The sequence below is a fragment of the Bacillus rossius genome (genome assembly GCF_032445375.1).
Source record: "Bacillus rossius redtenbacheri isolate Brsri chromosome 4 unlocalized genomic scaffold, Brsri_v3 Brsri_v3_scf4_2, whole genome shotgun sequence".
In the NCBI taxonomy this organism is placed as follows: Eukaryota; Metazoa; Arthropoda; class Insecta; order Phasmatodea; family Bacillidae; genus Bacillus; species Bacillus rossius.
Genome location: NW_026962011.1, coordinates 2,525,984 through 2,546,956, shown reverse-complemented (window position 1 = coordinate 2,546,956; position 20,973 = coordinate 2,525,984). Strand labels below are relative to the sequence as shown.

At 34.5% G+C, this 20,973-nt stretch overlaps 1 protein-coding gene across 2 annotated transcripts in view; it reads right to left on the bottom strand.

Annotated features, from left to right (window-relative positions):
• Positions 1-1,214: 1,214 nt before the first annotated feature.
• LOC134542120 (4-hydroxyphenylpyruvate dioxygenase) overlaps positions 1,215-20,973 on the bottom strand; it is a 28,189-nt gene continuing 8,430 nt past the window's right edge. Inside the window, exons 3-12 of one of the 2 annotated variants that reach the window (XM_063386086.1) lie at positions 20,122-20,226; positions 15,837-15,962; positions 14,271-14,360; positions 12,386-12,489; positions 5,930-6,007; positions 5,449-5,563; positions 4,523-4,642; positions 3,269-3,391; positions 2,464-2,580; positions 1,215-1,472 (exon numbers count right to left, since the gene is read on the bottom strand). In XM_063386086.1, the coding sequence (XP_063242156.1) occupies positions 1,398-1,472; positions 2,464-2,580; positions 3,269-3,391; positions 4,523-4,642; positions 5,449-5,563; positions 5,930-6,007; positions 12,386-12,489; positions 14,271-14,360; positions 15,837-15,962; positions 20,122-20,226 (1,053 nt within the window). In that variant the 3' untranslated portion in view covers positions 1,215-1,397. Of the gene's footprint in view, positions 2,581-3,268; positions 3,392-4,522; positions 4,643-5,448; positions 5,564-5,929; positions 6,008-12,385; positions 12,490-14,270; positions 14,361-15,836; positions 15,963-20,121; positions 20,227-20,973 lie in introns of both variants that reach the window. The other variant, XM_063386085.1, reaches the window with a different exon arrangement.

Here is a 20,973-nt window from a genome sequence, read left to right as displayed (position 1 = left end):
TTTATTTTCAACAGATAGTTTGGTAAAAGACATATTTTAATACTTGGCATACATGAAACTGAAAGGACATAAGTACCAAATGAAATCTTGGTGGCAGTGATCACTGAGTTGTCACGAAAATGCAAAGACAGGTCGTGAGTTCGTAACCACCTCAACATTTTTAAATTCATAAGCACCAAGTCTGTATCAAACTGTGTTTGTCACCCACTATGATCACTGAGACACCATCTGTGTGACATAAATCATCCTATTTATTCCATAACTTGGCAAGTAATAATGTAGTGACATACCTACGTAGATGAATTCATGTCATTCACATACACTTACCTCTTTTTACTTATAGTGTCATGACTAAACCTTGCCTCTCAAACTCTCATTTTCCGAATGGGCGTAGAAGCTTAAAGTAGCACAGCTTCAGAATCAACATAGGCAAATCAGCATTGGCAAATTTAGAGGGGGGCAATGGGGGCACATGCTCCCCCCCTTCCTTTCGGAAGGGTAAAATATACACTGGAAAATACCACTTCTGAAGTAATAAACTTGTATTACACTAGGTACACTACAGGTGGCCCCTCAGAAGTCAATCCTGTATCCGCCCCTGTTAACATGTATCATAATTTATAATGCAAATTTTGTTCATTTTATTTAATCCAGTTTAATAGTTGAATAGTTAAAGGGTAAATTATTGGGCGGATGAAGTTAAACACCCAGTTATTGGAGAAAACTTCTTCCGCTTTGTACACTGTAAAGTGATGAGTGGCATGCCGCGATGCTGAACTCGCAAGTTTCTAGGTGTGCAGTGCACTGCAAGAGAGAAGGTGCATGCGATTGGAAACACGAGTTTAGTGTGGTTTTCTATGCTACTATTATTTTATGGGGGAAAAAATTGTATATAATGCTAGTTGAAGAACTTTTGAGTAAATGAAACTAAAACAAAATTTATCCACTGAGATTTACCTATAAATTAAAATTTTGTCAGAATTGTGGTAATTCCACGCTGCCTAAACTGTCTGATTATCATCATTCTTCCCCTCTACCACTCCCACACTCAATTCTAAGCTGGATCCACTGCTGTGTACATAACATTTTTACTAATTGTATCCTGGTCACTTATTAGAGCTGCTCCTGATTAGCCAGTAGGAATACACAGGGCCGTTGATAATCTCAATAAAATTGAGAAAAAATATATTGATAAACATAGAGGTCTTCTAGAGTAGGGTTCAACCAGTTCTTTTTATATTATTCTACATATAAAATATTTTTGATACATTTTTTTTCCTTCAATCTTTTTGTTGTTAAAAATATGAACAGCAATTTTGATGTTTTCACTTAGATTAAGTAAACAATTTTTTTTTTAATTTGACACACAGTATTAATTTGACAAGTATATACGTTTTTCAGAGATTTCCTCTTCTTTCTTGGTCCAGTTCAATTGCTTCAAAAAGAGCTTTGAAGTTGCCTGCACCAAATCCCTAAAATAAAAACACATTGGACAGAAATAAAATTTAAAAAAATAGTTGCACAGTACATAAGTGTTTAAAAAAAACATTGTCATGTAACTAAATAGCTCATGTTTAAAATAATTTTCTTTAATTTTTGCTTCAAGTAAAGTTTATATTAAATTTGAGGATAATATTTACTAAAACCTAATAAGCAAAATTGCAATTCTAAAATAGCTCATCAATTGTTCATGTAAAGACTTGACACAGTGGTAAGATGCTTTCCAGTGGGTTGAGGTTCGAATCCTGGTTTGACGTTCCTGATTTTGGTTTTTCTTGGTCCTAAAATCACTCTGAAATGGTTGGTTGGTTCACTTCAAGCAATGGCTTATTCCTTCCAGCAGAAAAAATTAGCCAATCACGAGTACATAGTAGACTCCTTTTTTCTCATGCTCAACCAATATCTGTCACTCTTTTACACTTACGTAACTGATAAACCCTTTGCATCAGCGATATTGTTCTAGAACTGATAGAACATCCCTGTGTCCACGCCTTAAAAAATCAAAGAAAATACAACGAACAATACTTGAATATGTGGGAAAACATAAACACATAACTAAGCAGTTAAATTATCAGGCAAAAATAATTTAAACTGGCTTATACACAATAAACCAAGCAAATCATCAGAAACACTTAAAAAGCACAAATTAATGTAAATTATGATAAAACTCATTGCAAATGCACAACTAACTCTCAACAGAATAAACAGCTGTTATTTACATGATATCAAAAAACCTAATCAGGTACTGAATTTGATCAGAAAATATAATAAATCACTAATCAAACTGTTTAACAAATGGGGAGGCTGTAGCTTGGGTTGTTACATTGTAATATATGTATGTGTTATTTTGCCAGCCAGCCCAATTACGCAGGGAGAAAATGTTAGGCGAGACAGAAAAAATGGGGAAGGAACCCTGGAAGTGGTACTAAGCTGGGAAATGTTCTCGGCATCGTCTGCACTTACGCTGTGGTTGTGTCTCTGTATGACTTCCAGGAATAGTGTTGGCCTGTCTTGCATGTTCTTCGTGAAGATCTGCAGCAAGTAGCCATTCTCATCGTAGTCTATCAGAATATTCAGCTCCTGCCAATGAAAACACGTTTGTTGTGTTGTTGAACTGCACAAATAGTTTAAGCATGATATTTCGCAGCAGTGTCTGTTTGGTTGAGGCAGAATATTGTTAAGAGACTTGAAAGAGAGTAAGGAGCATTCCTCGTAATGGTCATGCATCATTTGGTCTAAATTAGTAATGACTGGCATTAGCTACTGGATAGTCTTCTCTGACACACATATTTTGAAGTACCTATGGAGGGAACGTATATATTTTTAATATCATCATTTTGCTAGGGCATCACATAGTTTGGGAATGCATTGTATCAAAATTGAATTAACACCATGTTAGAAGGTAATTTTTGATCATTGCTAAAAGTTAGACTATTATTATTTTCCATTTTAAATCAATTTATAATAATGTCAGAATATCCCTTGTTTTTAATTTACTAAAATTTAAATGATTTTTTTTTTTTCAGGACACATTGTTTTAAGAAAATGGTTGGGCAAAACTCCCTCATATTTCTTCCCTATTTTGACCAGAATGATCTAAACTTTACTAATGGATGAAAAAATTAATGTTCTCAAAATAAATGGGAACACTTGTCATCACTTACTTGTAAGCCAATGTTTACGTGTGAGATAAGCCTTGACCCTTGGTTATTATGATGTACCTATTTGGCATGTGAGAACATTATTTGTGTTAGACTTCAATATTTACCTGTAAAGAATTGAGATCCTCGATGATGTTAACCTTGTCAGCTCTGAGTCGCTCACGCAAAGTATCGTAATACGTATCTGGAATCTTCAGAAAGTGCATGCCCCGGCTTCGAAGGTTGCGGATCTAAAAAAGTAAAACCCATTATCCACAAATGCTGACCTTCTAATCAACCTAGGTACTGTATAGTATAACATAACATGAGTATAGTCTAGTCTATCATGTATGTATCCTGTTGTGGCGAATTTTAATAGTAATAATTCCATCCAAACAATAAGTGTAGTTTCACCATCAGCTTACACCAAAGGTGCAAACAGAGATGTTATTTTAGGATATGTTTGAAGTAGAGAACTTTAAATTTTCACATGTACACTTCAAAACATCATGTTTATTGGTGAGTGGGAATTTGTATGGCATGATTAATAATTAGTCAAACATCATTATTCAAGTGTTTCAGATCTCCCAAGTCCTGATTTTCAACTAAAATTCCACTTTGACTTGTTCCTCGGTGACAACCACCATTGAAACATTCGGCAGCATGTTTCACCACACAAGTCCTACCTGGGAGACAGGACCTTTAAGATTATAGTGGGCTTTAACCCTCTTGCCATGACGCAGCCAGGGAGGAGGTCTGTGGGGTCTGGACCCTCCCTTCCAGCATTTAAAAGATAAAAAATAAACAAGCGAATATAGAAAAAGAAAATTATATCAACTTAGCTACACAAGGTTTCAGAAAGATTATTTGGCAATGATTATTGTAATCCATAGTTGGCTACAATAATAGATTTCCTCCCCTTTATAGCCCAACATGCATTGTACGAAGAAGCCACACGTGTTACTATAAGGATGTATTTTAACAAACTTTGTGTGTGTTTTTCATACATTAAATAACATTATTTTTAAGCCATAAAAACCTGTATATTAAAATATTAGAAACAAATAAAATACTAAATATAAAAGGTTCATTTTTCTTTTATAAAGCTAAATCATTAAGTAAATTTCAATGGGTAAACTTTGTAGTTCTTAAAGTGTACTATCCCATGGAATTTTAGTGTGACAATCAATTTTATTTTAAAATTGAGTTGTAAAATAAATTACTAATTAAAAAAAAATGACACCGTGGTCAACCGGAACCCCTCCTCATCCACAAAATCCTGGCTACGGCCCTGCCTCTGTGCTCGTGAGCCCCGAGTCATGCTGGGGATTGAGTTGCAGACCCTCGTCCCACGAGGGCGCAGCTGAGGGTGGTGTGCTTACGGCGGTGATGATGTCCTGGGTGTTGAGGGCGATGTGCTGGACACCCGCTCCTCCATAGTACTCCACGTACTCCGCAATCTGGCTCTTCTTCTTCCCCGGGGCAGGCTCGTTTATCGGCATCTGCACTCGCATGGAAACCAAAACTGAAAACTTAACTTCACTGCTTTAAATGAACCTGGGACTTAAAAATTTGTGTCCATGTGTGCTAGATTGACATTGGCCGTCCTGTCAACTAGGATGTAAAATAAGTACCTGTTTCTGGGTTTAGCAATTTTTTAACATTGCACTATGTGAAAAGGTGGTCTCTCAATGATCCTTCGCCATCCGTTCATCCCTCACAGCTAGCTGACCAATCACAAAACACTCGACACATTCATCATAGTATTTTTTTTCCACTTGAATGCTGCCAATAGACTAGAAGGTTTAGATTTTGGTGAAAATTTATTATTTATGGGGAGATAAGACTGATGATCATTATAACTCATTTGATATTAAATTATATATTTTCAGATTTACCGTACTAATTAATTACACTGCTATGTCTGTCGTTTTGGTATCAAATATCACACTTTTTAAATGTATTCACACACATTCAATAACACGTAATGGAAGCAGATAAACAAGCAAACTTCAAAACCTTTTAAGATAATAAATGTTGTCAGCTATACTTTGCAAACTTTTTGAGGTTTTAATTCATCTATTCATCAAAAGTTAAAGCTTCGGAAGCTTTTGATGGATGGACAGATAGATCTTCCAGGCCTTCTGATTGGCTGCAGATCATGTGATTGACAAATGGGCGGGAAACAGATGGACGTATAATGTGTCATTGCGAGTCCAGTTGAAAAACTGCACTTATTGACTTATTGATTTTCTGCCAAATCGACGGGTGAAAACTCTGCTGTGTTGGGTTAATAATGATGACTTGCCTTGATTGTTTCATCCCAGTTGGTCATGACAATGGACCGCAAGGCAGAGAACTCTGTGTGTATCTGAGAGTCATCTACTGACCAGAACCTATGGAACATCAGGTTCCGCTCATACCTGCAAAAAAAAAACCAATGTTAGGCTATACATGTTAAAACTAGAATTTAGTTTCACTTATTTACAATAATTCTCTAGGTGTTTTCTGGTGGAAATGCCTTCATTTTAATATTATTATGTTTCTTGTTGATGAAAAATCCATTTCATAAGCATAGTAGTTTGAGAAATAAATGGCTGTATTGTTGCAAGAACTATTGTTCGTGAACTCAAGAACTTTATCGTTAAATATGAAAGAAAACGGCATCTTGCAACATATGAATCACTACTAGGTATTATTTCCTCATAGTGTGTGTGTGTACACATTGTCCCTGGACTAAGCATGTAAGAAACTTGTGATTATAACAACACAGATAATGTTCCTCTCACCATTTTGCTGCATCTTCCATCTCTAAATCAGGCTGATTTCCAACAATGTGGTCTATGAAGTCCAGCTTTCCTGGAGGTCTGAAATAAAGAGAACACAAAAATTTTAGGCAAAACTAATCATTTTACATTCAAGTGCTAATAAACTGAGTTGTTATGAAACTGCAGATCAAAAATTTTTGAAATACATTTTATAAACTTGCAGTTAGCCCAATAACACATGTGACTGGTATAAATGATGTGAATGTGTTAGATATAAATACCAACAGCAACAGGAATATTAATATAATTTTTTTTTATCAAGAAATGTTATAAAAACAGCAGTGTAGATGAATTGGGCATGTATCAGGCTTGACAACAAACTTTTGAACCAAGGATGAAAGCTGGTCTCTATTGTTTGCATGCTAGAATGATTTTCAACAATACATTTTTTGTTAAGGCACAAAAATTTCTAGTATGTGCTAGCTTTTAGTAGATTGACACTGTTCATCAGTGATGTGTGTTTATAAGCCGTACACTCGCACTGACTACAGTGTAGACTTTAAATGCTGATTTTGTATTTGAATCAATAGTTTGAACAATTTTAGAATCATAGGCTACTAACAGACTTTCAACAAAAAAGACATTGCTCATACCATAGGCGTAGATCCAGGGGGGCCCGGGCCCCCCTGGAATTAATGGGCCCCTCCTTGGGGGGGGGGGGGGGGGGCACTTCATGATTTTAAAGGTAATGGTGTACACAACATATATATATCAGATTATTATTTACAACGACGACATACACTTTGACATGCTTTACATTCCTACCTTTGAGTTCGGTAGTTATTTTCCCTTACCTCTTCTGCGAAAGCCATGGTATGGAGTTTTCCAGTGAGAACTTTGAAACCCTTAATTCCTAGAAACCGTTCATTCCATAGGACGAAGCTAGGGTAGGGTTCCGTTAGCATTTCGTCCCCATTGTTACCCACACTACCTAGTCCTCTGAAACGACAGTATTATAGGTTTCAGGTAGTCTGATTTTAAGTAGTTTTGCTCTCGTGTGCGCCAGTCTTCTGCTTTCTTGGCAAACATCAACATGGATAAGTTTGTGACGCGGAATAAACGGAAAACAGAATCTGATTCTCACCTGGTAAGCTTGATTGTTTTATAAGTAGTGACTATTATTTAGGTAATATATTTTATTTAAGTGATTATGTAATGTTATTTTTTCCAGTAAATAAACAACTTAATACTTTAACAGTAATTATAGCATAATTTAGTTTATTTACAAACTGAAACTTATATACCATTATCTGGAATTTTTTTAGCTCATCTCCATTCTGTAAGGCTAGCTGCTCTGTACGTTACATGTGAATATACAGGAAATAAATTTTTCCTCGTCAATATGGAATTTAAAATCACTCTCCTTTTATTATCAAACAATAATTTTCACAATTCATGGCCGATAATCACTTAATAACATTTGTTATATGATAACTGCAACACTGCACGAGTAAACAGAAGTAAGAGTGAGAAGAAGTATTTAAACGTTACACATCCATATTTAAGTTAATAAGGAAGCAAACGCGTCTCTTTAATAACTAATCAAGAGGCATATTTTAACTAAATAATTCACTGCCAAAATACTGATTATACTAAATATAAGCCGAGAAATGTATGTGGTTCAATTAGCTGTAGGATAAATTTCATAGTTCTATCTCCGAGAGTTTTCATTTGTGTCATTAAGTTTTTTTCTTTTTTACCTGGTTGATGCCTTTACTAAATAAAATAGTCTTTAAGGGTTTTAATATTATTCAATCGTTCATTTGATTATGATCCGTTTATTAGCTTTGGCGCTTTGGATTTTTAGCGCGCATCAAAAACTGTGAACAAAGAATTTCACGAACAGCATTTGAATCGCAGTAATTATGTGATGTGGCATAAAAAAACCGACAAAGTGCGAGTCGAACTCGCGCACGAAGGGTTCCGTACCATTATCTATAAAAACGGCAAAAAAAAATCATGTCTGTTGTATGGGAGCCCCACTTAAAAATTTATTTTATTCTGTTTTAGTATTTATTGTTATAGCGGCAACAGAAATACATCATTTGTGAAATTTTATTCTGTTTTCACGTTTGTTGTATGGGATCCCCCTTAAATATTTGTTTTATTTTAATTTAGTCATTTTTTTTTAAAGTGAATATATAACTAAATATTCTGTGACTATTTCAAGCATCTACCTGTTGCCGTTTTCAATATCGAGCAAAAACTAACAAAAAATCACGTTGGTTGCATGGGAGCCCCCTTAAATATTTATTTTACTATGTTTTTAGTATTTGCTGTGTCTAACTATCACGGTTCATGAGATACAGCCTGGTGGCAGACGGACAGACAGACGGACGGACAGCGGAGTCTTAGTAATAGGGTCCCATTTTACCCTTAGGTACAGAAGCCTTAAAATGTAACCCCACTCTTTACATCTCAAACTTCGTCAGATTTAGATGATTTTAATAAGATGTGTTACCCTAATATTAAATTTTTACTGATTTTCTTAACAACTTAATCAGTCTCTACGGTGAAGCTGACATTTTATACTCTCAAGAGGATCGAAAATAATTTAAAGAATAATATGGCAAATAAAGGACTCATCACTGAAGTATATACATTATTCTGTGCCTTTTAAAGCAGACGATGTATTATCACGAAAATGAAAAACAAGAAATTTTTTCTCACATAAACTTGACATTTTTGTTTCAAATGATTAATAGCATTAATATGTACACATTTAGGACGTGTGATGAAATCATCACACAATTGAAATGAGCAAAACATAGGTATATCGAAAATGTGTATTTGGTAAAGTTCTAAATGACCACTATGCACTATTCGCTGGGATTTTAGAATGTCATTAGTTTCTCTGTCAAAATTTTACTCCAGAGAAAGTCGAGTATTCTGCAAAAAAATATAATTGTACCCTCCTTATAACATTACAGCCATGTCTCATTGTTGCAAATCTGTAAATGCTAAATTTAATTGCCTCAAATATATATTTCCTAGATTAAGAAAAGATCATTGTTATGAAACTTGTTGCTTACAGAAGGAGAATTGTTTGACATTCCATATTAAGATATTTGTATTAAATAAATGACCCAAAATATTTCGAAAATCTATTATTTAACGAACATAGAAGATTAGAAGAATAGACACAAACTTGCACCGAATAGTCTGCTGTAAGCCTGTAACCCCAATGTATGTCTGCAAGAGTGTCGTGTGTGTGTGTGTGTGGTATGAAATAGTAGAAAAACTAAAATACTAACTTAAATATTGGGGTAAACAGTCAATGGTATTGTATGGGTGGGGTTGCATTATATTCACGTATATTATTTTTATAGATTTTTTCATGGATATTTTATGTATTTAGGTTAGCAAATTATTCAAACATGTTTGAGGAGAAATCACTTCCTATACGGTAGTCATTAATTAATAATTACTAAAACATATGTTGCTCTGCTTTATTGTTAATATCACTTACGTAAAAATAAAGTGTATAACATACGAGCTTATCATCCAGAGAAGACTTGTTTCAGTTGACCTCTAGCGCAAAATTCTTAAACCACAGAATTCACGGGCCCCCCTGGAAATCCTACAGATTTGCGCCCATGGCTCATACAATATAGATACGATAGCAGCCAGTAATAAAAACATCAGGCTGATTATACACTGAAGAAGAAATTCCATCAGTAATTTTATTACCACCAGCCAGTTAGTAACTGCATGAGACACTTAAACCGTAAAAAATTCCAAAAAGAAGTTTATGATACAACAAATTATGTAGTTTTATCTATTGGGTGCTTGAGTGCTTATCTACAAACAAAATAAATCTACATTTATTTGAGTTGGAATAATGAGTTAGATATTGTTAACATTGATAAAGTGCTTTGCTTCTATAAACATGTTTGAGTTAAAATATTTACCTACATGATGTCACAATGACAATATTCCTCAAAATAATGTGATCAATGAAAGTATTCAAACATGTGTTCGCTCCTAATTTAAAAAAAAATATCCAATCTAAAAATAATAAAGTTAATCAGAAAGTCATTAAGTGACCTGTGCGATATAAATTCTAATATGTTCATCACAGTTTTCTAAATTTGGCTAAACATAACACTAAAAATGCTAGGTTTGTCAATTCAATATCTTCGAAAAATAATTCTTGTTTAGATATATTTTAAAACTTTACTACATCATATTTTATTAAAACTAGGTAAGGAAAAGTAAGTAGTTTTATAAAGTGTTAATTTGAAAATGGGCATATCATATACTCGTCCTACATAGTAAATTAATTATACATCACTAGCTGCCCGACCCGGCTTCGCACGGCTATACTAATGGAAAAAAATTAAGCCACATCTCCCATTTACAGTAATAGTAAATAATAAAAAATTCAGTGAAAATTTATTACAATGCTGTATAATGTACCGGAGAGAAAATGAATAGCACCGATGGTTTCCCGACTCGTGCACGCAACGTACAACTGATGTACCCGTACTTCGCTACGGCAGTCTACAGGCAGATCACTCTTGCGCCGCTCATTATACATGCCCCTCCTTGTGGGTACGCCACTGCCGCGCGATGCCCGTTGCCATGGAGACGCAGAAGGCATGAACAATGCAAAATCCTGTTCTCATGCAGACAAAGTACCCACTGTTGCCTGGTTTTAACCACCCATGGGATCTAATTTTCGGAAAATGTAATCCTGCGTAACATAAGGAACATTAGTAAAGTTTCAAGTCTGTAAAATATATATACTTGAAAAAAATGGCAATAAAAAACAAATTAAACACAGAGAGAGGAAAAAAAACAATAGTTTAGTTTTGCGATCTAAAGTGATAAAAAAGTATTTAAATACTAATTGAACTCTTATGAGGGAACTGATTGCTTCGTTGTTAATATCACACGGCTGTTTTTTACTTGTATGGGAAAATTAAGAATGATAAGGCATCTAGTGCTTGGCAACAATGTTAATAGGCAATAGGAAATAAACTTCTAGCACCTGCGGCATTTTCAACACACACTTCGTACGTGTACTGCACGTTGTATCTAACCCCCTCCAACGCATTTGATTCTAAATTGGACTTTTAGTAAGGATCCCTAATGTTATTTATAATATAATATAGCCTATAGCCTTCCTCGATAAATGTACTATCCAACACTGAAAGAATTTTTCAAATCGGACCAGTGGTTCCTGAGATTAGCGCGTTCAAACAAACAAACAAACTCTTCAGCTTTATAATATTACTAGTATAGATTTATAAAACACTTAGTGTCAAGAAAAAAATTATTATTTGCTATATGAATTTTTAAATACAAAGACGTTTTCATAGTAATTGGGGACTGTGTTATCTCCAGTAAAATATTTACAAAATATATATATATTGTATTAAATGATTGCTAACAGAAACTTCATAAATGATGTATATATTTAGTGATTTAAGGTATATTTGTAAAAGATAATATGCAATAAGTATTTTTTTAATTCTTTTAGAGAATTATAAACTAAAACCTTTTTCTCTGATACCTATATTTGGGATTATTGCTGCTTATAAACCAATTAATTAATATTAAAATGATTTGGTTTGACTCAAACAGTGACAAAAAACACACATTAAAAATTAGACATCAAATGTAAACAAGATAAAGTATAGTGCTCAGTATCTAAACTGAATTTCTTCAGTGACAGATGAAAAGTTTGGGGGCATTTTACATACACACACATACAACTGCACACATATGACAGTTACCCACAAACATTTCCTTACAAAGAAAAGTAGACAAATATCTAGGAAAGACAAGGTTCAAGTGGTATCAGTTAAGGTTAAACTTTTAAAAATATAATTAATCAATTACCTGACAATACCAAATTACTTCATGGTTTTTATGATGGTTGCTCATAAATTTACCAATTTAGTTTTAATTAATTTTTTTTGTACATAAAATTGTTTCAACACGTGTTTTCTATATACTGGTATGATGTGAGAGTGACATAAATGAAATTTTTTAAGTGAAACTTTTTTTTTTCTGGAGGGCTATAATTTTACGAGTGTTACAAAAATTCTGATCGCATGAGGAGAATAGTCAGGTACGTGGTTGGGGAACTGGTAGAGGAGGAGACAGCAAGGAAGGGGTACCTAGAAACAAACTAACTCTCTTGCAAGCTTGCATACTTGCACATTTGCACACTCGCATACTTTCATACTTATATACTTGCATATATATATATTTTTTTTTTATCTGTGACCTCAGCCAAAGAGAATTATGTTTCCTATACCTAATAATATAATAAGCAAGAAGTTTCACTTCCGTCACACATGAACTCCATGCATTTTTTTTAAGGTGGGAGAGACATGTGCCCCCTGTGCCACCCCCCTAAATACACCTTGGCTTGAACAAAAGGGTGTGAGGAGCAGGGAGCCTCACAGGCTGTGCGCCAGAACGTCGTCCTCCAAGCACTTCTTGTACCCGGGAAGGAACAGGCCGCTGTAGTCGAGTCTCTCGACAAACGTGTGGGTCGTATCACCAAACTGGAACATGCAGCACATCAAAACGCTCGTAGTTTTTAGAAATGTTTGCATTGTACGTACAAACATGGTGAGGAACATTTATTTGCCCTCAACTATATGCACAAGTGTGTTTTATGCCCTTACACATAAATTTTGTTCTCTGCAGTATTTTGAAAAAAAATTCATAGGAAAGTAATATTAAAATTAAACTACCACAAAGGTGAGTACATTGTCTGTTGATCATGTAATGTATCAGGTCAGTTGCGGTTACAGAAAAAAACTTAAGGGGGGGGATGGCTGTAAAAAGACATCTTGAGCTAAGCTGTGGGTGTAATAACAAATCATTAAGTCACATGGCAAGTTGACAAAACTTTATTCAAGCTGTTTCTAAGACAAGAACTACAATCAACCGAATAAAAACATATACAAGACAAAAGTAACAATTTTTGTTCTCTTCTTTAAAACAATCTATTCTTCCTGGCGCGCCATTCCTTTGCCGTGAACTGCGTTTGGTGCTGGGCCGCCCATGTCATGCCGGGGGGGAAAAGGGGTGCCCCCTGAACCCCCCCCCCCCTCCTATGCCCCCCACATGTATTCGCCACTTCTACAGGTAGATTAATTTTTTCATGATGGGAACAAGTGAAATTCATTTTTTAGGAAATAGCTCTAGATTTGTCAATCATACTATCAGACTATCACACATTCATTGTGTTAAAACTAAGATATTTCACCACGTACAGAATGTCCCGTACATAGGGAAATGTCATGTGGTTGGGAGAAAAGGTAGAAAATACTCTTGCCCAAAATCTGGCTATCCCCCACAGGTTTTGAAGGCATTGGCTGAAAAAATTAGGTGATTAAACAATTTCTCCAATTAATTTCATTTGGGCCTTTTAATGTTTTGTAAAGAAAGTGGCATAAAAGGACTGTCTTTGTTGGACATGTATCATTTAAAGCATGGCAGTGGTGGTTTCAGGGGGAGGAATAGGAAGGTTCCATTCCTCCCCCCCCCCGCCACTGAAGTTATGAAAAAAATTTCAAAATATTAAGTATGTTATTGTATGAGAAGCTATGTCACCTATGACTACTACTAGGCCTATAAGGCAGTGTATTGGTGTCAATAACATTTTTGTTCAAATTCAAATTTTTTTTTTTTCAAAATTCCATTTTTTTTTCCAAAAAAATATTTCTGTAACCACCACCGAAGCATGGTATTAACATACACCAAACAGGAAAGTTCAGAAATTTACCCATCCTCTGCAATAACTTTTCCGATAGAGTTACATTTCATCTAGAGTACATACCTACCTACCTATTCAGATTGAAGTGACTGAAGATTTATTGTGAACATTTCTGGACTGGAGTGAACCAGAAATGGAGAGAGATAAATGATCGTAGTTGAAAACAAACCCTAAACAAAAATTTACTCTAATAGCTTCTGAGGATTGGACTGGATCAAAATGAAAACTTAAGTCCCTAATGTTTGTTTGCGATTCATAGACAGTACTCGCGCAGAAAATGGTGTATAAAAAAGCATTAGAGCAACACTTGGTTCAGTGAGAAGTTATAAATTTTGTTGAATGTAATTTTATAATTACAGCAGGATTACAGAATTCTAAAAGTCATTTGTAATTTTTTTTAAAAAATTAATAACAAATTATTTCTTTTCCCATAAATTTCGATATTTTTTAACATAAAACTGGACAAAAAAGGAAAATGAAAAATGGAAATGGCTGCAGCGTGGCCCTGGAGCCGCCCTTATACCACTGTGCAACCTTGCTCCGTGGTGTAGTGTCGCTTACCGTCTGCACTTGGGCGAACCTCACTCTGCCACCCTCGTCACTCTCCTCCCAGATGTCCTTCACCACCTTGGCTCCTCTCTGCTTGGCCATCTGCCCAGATAACATACATTTGGGAATTACAACAACTAAAACAAAAATTTAGTGTATCAGTGAGAGGTATTATTCATGTCCTTATGTAGCCAGCATGTGGTTGTGTTTCATCTAATGGCAATCTGCCTAAACGTTAGTTTGACAAACTGCTGTTAAGGAAAATAAACTTAGGCACAAACTGAAGAGTTTCTATTCAGTTCTTCTTATCTTACGAGAAGAAATTCAAAATTTAAAAATAAAACTGAACTTTTGACAGTCATTTATGCACCATTAAATATTACTTTTAGTCCCACAAAAATTAAAGTTTTAAAAAAATCCCAAGCCTATAAGTGTAATATTCTTTTTCCATGAGCAGCCAATCCTGAATGATAATTTTGGTGTAGTTATTAAAATCTTATTTCCGCTCACTTCGTAAGTCCAAATACTGTCATGTTTTGAGTTGCTAGCATCTGTAAGCCGGTACTTTGAAACTTTAGCAGTGATGGATTTGTTTATTATTTCTACACCAATTCGTACTCTAATAAATTTAGAACAAAAAAAATCAGTTAATTAGGATTAACTATTAAAAAATACTACCAATTCAAAACATTCACTTTTTGAGGGGCACTTTCCATACCCCCTTTGAGTTGGATATTTTTTGCTATAGTTTTTAGTCTGCATTAGTATTTAATTTTTTGCATAGTAGGATGTAAGTATAGAGTAGCTTCCCAAGCTTTCTTGCATTCTTGCGCTGTTCCACAAACTCATGACTTCAGCATTTAGATTTTTTTTTTCTGTTTCATACAATAGTGTATCTCTCATGATAAAATAATTTACTTACTGACATAAGTTTTATACTATCATTTATTTAACGTAGATTCATGGCTCCAATCATGGGTGCCGTATGGCGATAGTGAGGTAGAAAGTGACTTCAACTTACGTCACAGCATGACATCTCCTGACAATTCCCAACTCCGTGGTATATTTTTCGTACTGTCAGCCAGGGAAGTGGTGGGGGGGGGGAGGGGGGGGGGGTTGAATCTATGATTCACTAATTCATTCGTACACGCCCGAATTTTTTCCTTTGTTTAACTTGATTTTATTTTAACTTCACGTGCAATTAACCGTTTTAACTGGGGCGCCGCCATGCGCGAGTCCCTGCTGTGCTTGCAAACAGCTTGTCTCAACAATAGCAGGCATCTTGAATATCAGAACCTGTCGCGAAGTGAGGTAAAAAAAGATACTTGCTGGAATTTTCAATTTTTTTTTCTCGTTTGGGATGACTTAAGTAAATCCCCGGGACCCAGAGTACCGGTTAGTGTTTTGAATTTTTTTTTTAATGCTTGGGTTTACCCTGATAGGACGAAAATTACAAGTCTGTTGCTAATATAATTCATTATTTATCTGTGTGTGATACGCAAGGATAAAGTTTACAGTATCATTATAAAAGCAGGGGGAGAGCTAGGGAAGGGAAGGGCCAGCGCGGGGCTCGCTCACCCTCACGACGGTGTCCAGGTCCTCGACAGCGAAGGCCACGTCCTTGACGCCGTCGCCGTGCCGCACCAGGTGCTCGTCCAGCGCGCGCTGCCCCGGCTCGTACGGCGACACCAGCACGAACACCACCTGGCGGCAATCATGGGCTCCTGTAGCGTTCTGGGGAGGGGTGTTACCCCTTCCTCAAACTTTAAAGAAAATACTCCAAGAAAGATACATCATGTGACCAAGAAGGTGGGAGTACCGTTATCATTATACGACATCCTCCCACCTCCGCCCATAAACAATTTGCAACAGATTCTACTTCATGTGGTTCAAATTCAAAACATAATTATTTCACTAGCAAGTCATGAATACAAGTTTGTGATATAATATAATATAATAATATAATAATTTATTTCCCATTTTTTTTACACTTTGTTGACAATATTCACTTAATTAACCAGGAAATTTAGCACTCACGAAAGCAAGCTTGTATGTGAGTGCATCTAGTCACTTTAAATTACATGTGGTATTTTGACGATTGTAAACATTTGTAAATGTATAATAGCTGAGAAATAAATATATAAAATATTACATTAGTTATATAAATATGAAAGTTAAAAAGAGCAAATTATTAAAATTCAATATTATGTATAAACAAAAAAATTTATAAATTATATAATTGTTACATGAATAAATGAAAATTCAATTAAATAAAAATTAGTATTTATGTAAAGTACAGGTACAAAGTTATAACAATATATAAAACTTACTTAAATACTAAAGCCATCTCTTCATCAGTTAAATTATGTAGCCAAATATTAACATATTTTTTCATTTGAAAATATTTTTTGGTTTTTAGTTTTGCAGGAAGAATAACAACAATTTTTGGAAGCAAAAATTCTAAAGATCTCTGAGATATTGTTTTATGAAATTGAGGGATTTGTAAATTTATATTCTGTCTATGTCGTGTGGGATAGTTATGATCTATATAATTTAACTGATTATCCCTTTGATACATATTAATTATTGCAGCTCTAATAAACAATCTTTTAATATCAAATACATTTAATAGTTTAAAAAGTTCCTTGGATGGGTACATGTAGTTTTTTTTTGAAAATAACTCGTAAAATAAGTTTTTGAATTGTTATAAGTGGCTTAATTGACGTTTTACTCATCCCTCCCCAAGACAGAATACCATATTGCATAACAGACTGAAAAATAGCAAAGTAAACCATTCTAATACCTTCAATAGATAATATTGTTCTTAGTTCAACGAATTTATACACCATTTTTCGAATCTTGTTCGTAAGATAAGAAACATGTTTATCCCATTTTAAAAAAAGAGTCGAGAACTATACCTAAGTATTTTATATCCTGTACTCTTTCTATGACACTACATTTTTTACAGTTAACGTTTATTTCGTTACATACGTGAATTTTTAGTTCATGTTAGATAGGTTGACCAAAAATGTTGGCAGAGAAAGTAATATATTTGGTTTTATTTATGTTTAGAGAAAGAAAACTATCATCTAATAACTTATTTCTTTGAATTTCTTAAGTTCGTTATTTGCCGTTTCAAAAACCGAAGGCCAATTGTCGGATGAATATAAAATTGTAATATCATCTGCAAAAGAAACTATCTGCCCCGTTATGTCTAAGTTACATAGATCATTTATATATATATATCAGAAACAAAATTGACCCAAGAACACTGCCTTGTGGGACGCTTATATTTATATGTAGGATGTCTCCTAATTTATTATTTACTTTGACTCTCTGAGATCTACCCTCCAAATAACTTTTAAACCAAGTATTTGCCAAACCTCTTATTCCTACTTTATCCAGTTTATCTAAAAGTATTTTATGTGAGACTGTATCAAAAGCCTTAGCAAGATCCAACATTACACCAATACATTTTTTATCTTGTTCTATGGCTTTGTGCACAAAGTTTGTTACTTTAATTATAGCATCATTTGTACTTAAGCCTTTTCTAAACCCAAATTGGTTTACAGACAGTATTTTGTTGTTATCCAAAAATGACATTAATTGTTTTTTAACACATTTTTCTATAATTTTTGAAATGTTGCTTAATATAGAGATTGGTCTAAAATTTGAGGATGCAAAGCTACCCCCTTTATGCAATGGTATGACAATCGCTTCCTTGAGACGTCTAGGAAATTTCCCTAAACTTAAGCTTAAATTTACTATATGAGCTAGAGGTTTACACAATTTATATCTTTGTTCTTTTAATATGTTTACACTTATCTTATCAGAACCCAATGCATTGGAGTTTTTAATTTCAGAAATAATTAATTGTATATCATATTCTGACACAGGAGCTAAGAATAAAGACCCTTGAACAATTTTTGTAGCAACTGAATAATTTTTGGACTTTTTACTAGAATTATTTTTAATGATTTCTGAAGCCATAGCATTTCCAACATTTGTAAAATATCTATTTAGTGTATTTCCAGCTTGCTCAGGATTTGACATGGAATTTATTATGTTATTATCATTTAATACAGTTTTAATATCTACTTTTTCATTTTTTGAGCCAGTAACCTCTTTAATAATATTCCAAACTTTTTTAGAATCATTTTTTGCTTCAGCAATTTTTCTTTTATAATAATTGTCTTTAGTTATTCGTATAAGAGACGTAAGCCTATTTCTGTAGTTACAAAATGTTTGTCTTAGCTGCGTATTAAATGGTTGTTTGTTTAATTGTTGTTTAATTTTGTCTCGTGTTCTAATAGATTTAATCAACCCGATTGTAATCCATGGTTTTAACATTTTTACTGACACGTGTATTAACAGTAAGCGAACTAGCTTTGTTTATGTAATTTTCTATCAAATTTACAAAATTATCTGTTGCAATATCAACATTTTGTTCATTTAATACACAATTCCAAGACTCGAATTCAAGAAAATCAGATAAAATTTTTCCATCAAAATTAGTTTGTATATTGTTTTTCCTAAGAGACCTTTGACACACAATATTGTAGCTAACAACAGTAGCAAAATGGTCTGTAATATTAGTATGTAACACAGCAGCATAAACATCTTTTTTATTTTTTATTTTTGCAAACGCATGGTCTATACAGGTTTGTGTGAAAGCTGTTTTGCGTGTATATTTGTTAATACAAGATGTTAAGCCATGTTTAGCAAGAATGTTTAAATATTTTTCTGTGTATTTATCATAAACAGTCGTACATATATTTATATTAATGTCACCAACTAGCATTAATTTTGAAGTATTGTGAACGGTGAACGCATTGTCTAATGAATTAAGGAAGTCGTCAAGACACCCAGAAGGAGATCTGTAAACTGCTAAAAGCGAAGCTTGACTTGAAACAGCGGCGTCGCTGCAACTGAGCGCGATAGGATCGGTAAGTTCCATCTTGAAATCTCGTAAAGTGATAGTCCAAAAAAAAAAATAAAAAAAAAAGGATTTTTTTTTATTAGCCACACTGAACAAAAATTTTCTTTTGATATTTATATTTAAAAAAAACGATTACTTCAAAACATAATTTAAAATCGTAAGCCACTTTCAAATCTATTTTATGTGATCAGTTAAAAGTTACAGGAAAAAATACGTTTAAACGTAATGCTTTGTAAGATCGTTTATCATCACGTAAACATTGTTATATAATATAATTTGTTGAATTCTTAAATGCCGACAAATGTCCATGTTGTTTTGTGTGTTTTACGCCGTGAACTCGAGAAAACTTATTAAAGGCAGCGGTGGGGAATGTTATGTCGCTGTTGGCATGGTTACGAAACCAGCCGGACTAGTTCTCAAGGCGGCCAACCTCCATTCTGTATATTACTTTGTATGGTCTTTCTGTGGCCTTGACAGCAGAGGCGGCGTTCCCCTGCGGTGAGGGCCACGGGTTTGATCCCCGTTCCCTTGTCGCGATTCAACACACTTGAACACCGAGTCGGCACCCGGACCGTTGTCTGAAAAAATTCCCCGTCGCTTTGAACTCCTGTGCTTTTACCTTGCGACGGTAATTAAATTTAACACAAAACAGGCCAATTCTCAGTCCCCGAGCTGCGCAGATTTTATTCAGATACATTTATCGACAATCCCCAGTCCAAAACGTTCTTTAAAGACTCAAAACAGAAGGTTGGAGGCCGCAGTACCGTGGCCTGGTACTCCTCTGGGGCCTCGGGATCCGATGCCAAGTTCAGGTACTCCAGCCAGTCAGCAATGGCTGCTGGGGGTTGCTTCATCAAGCAATTGATCTGAGCCCTGTGCTTCTATCTTGCGGACGGAAAGCTTCGCCTTTGCCATCGGCCTCACCTTGTTCTGTTGCACGACGTGAGCTGCTATCTTCCTGGATCCAGTTTCAAGACCTTTGTAGGCCACGGGCTTGAACCCCATCCTCGTGCAGTAGTAGCTCGCAGCCTGGAACACATTTCAAGTATTGCGTGTTCATCCGTTAACACACTGCAATTTTTTTTCTGTGAATGGAACACAAATATTCGTGTAAAATTACAGATATTTTTAATTGTGTAAATTTTCATGGGGAAAAAACTGTTATCACTACAAAATACTGTTCACAGTAATAACTGGGTTCTGATTTTTACCCAGACAGTTATGCCTGGTGTTGTCCCAGTACCTACATTAATGTTAAGTTATTTGTTAAATGTTCCCTGAATAGATTTCCAGTATTAACTGTGCACATAAGTAAGCATAATAAAACAAAAATAAATTCAAATTATTGAATATTCTATCATTTTTTCCATGGTTAAAAAATATGGTTGAATGAAAAATCAATTAAAATATAAGATTATGCCCCAATGTTCAGTATTATCTCGAAAAATGTATTTTATACATGCAAATATAACCATAACCATGTGTTGTACAAAGTTACAATATCTTTATTGTAGTATTAACAACTATTTCTTGGTAGTTGGTTTCCAAATTAATCTTTTGTAAAAAAAGTACAGACAAAATTTTTTCTGGGCATTTGGTGCTTAAGTAGGCACGCTAATAATAAAGAGAAATTACAACCGAGAAATCTAAAAGTCAACGTCCTTTCACCACAGTACTAAAAACGATTTAAACCTCCAATATGGAGGAAAATTTCTGAACCACGAGTTTCAGGTTATATTAGCAGAAAATTTTCCTTCTGCATGAATTTAAATCCAA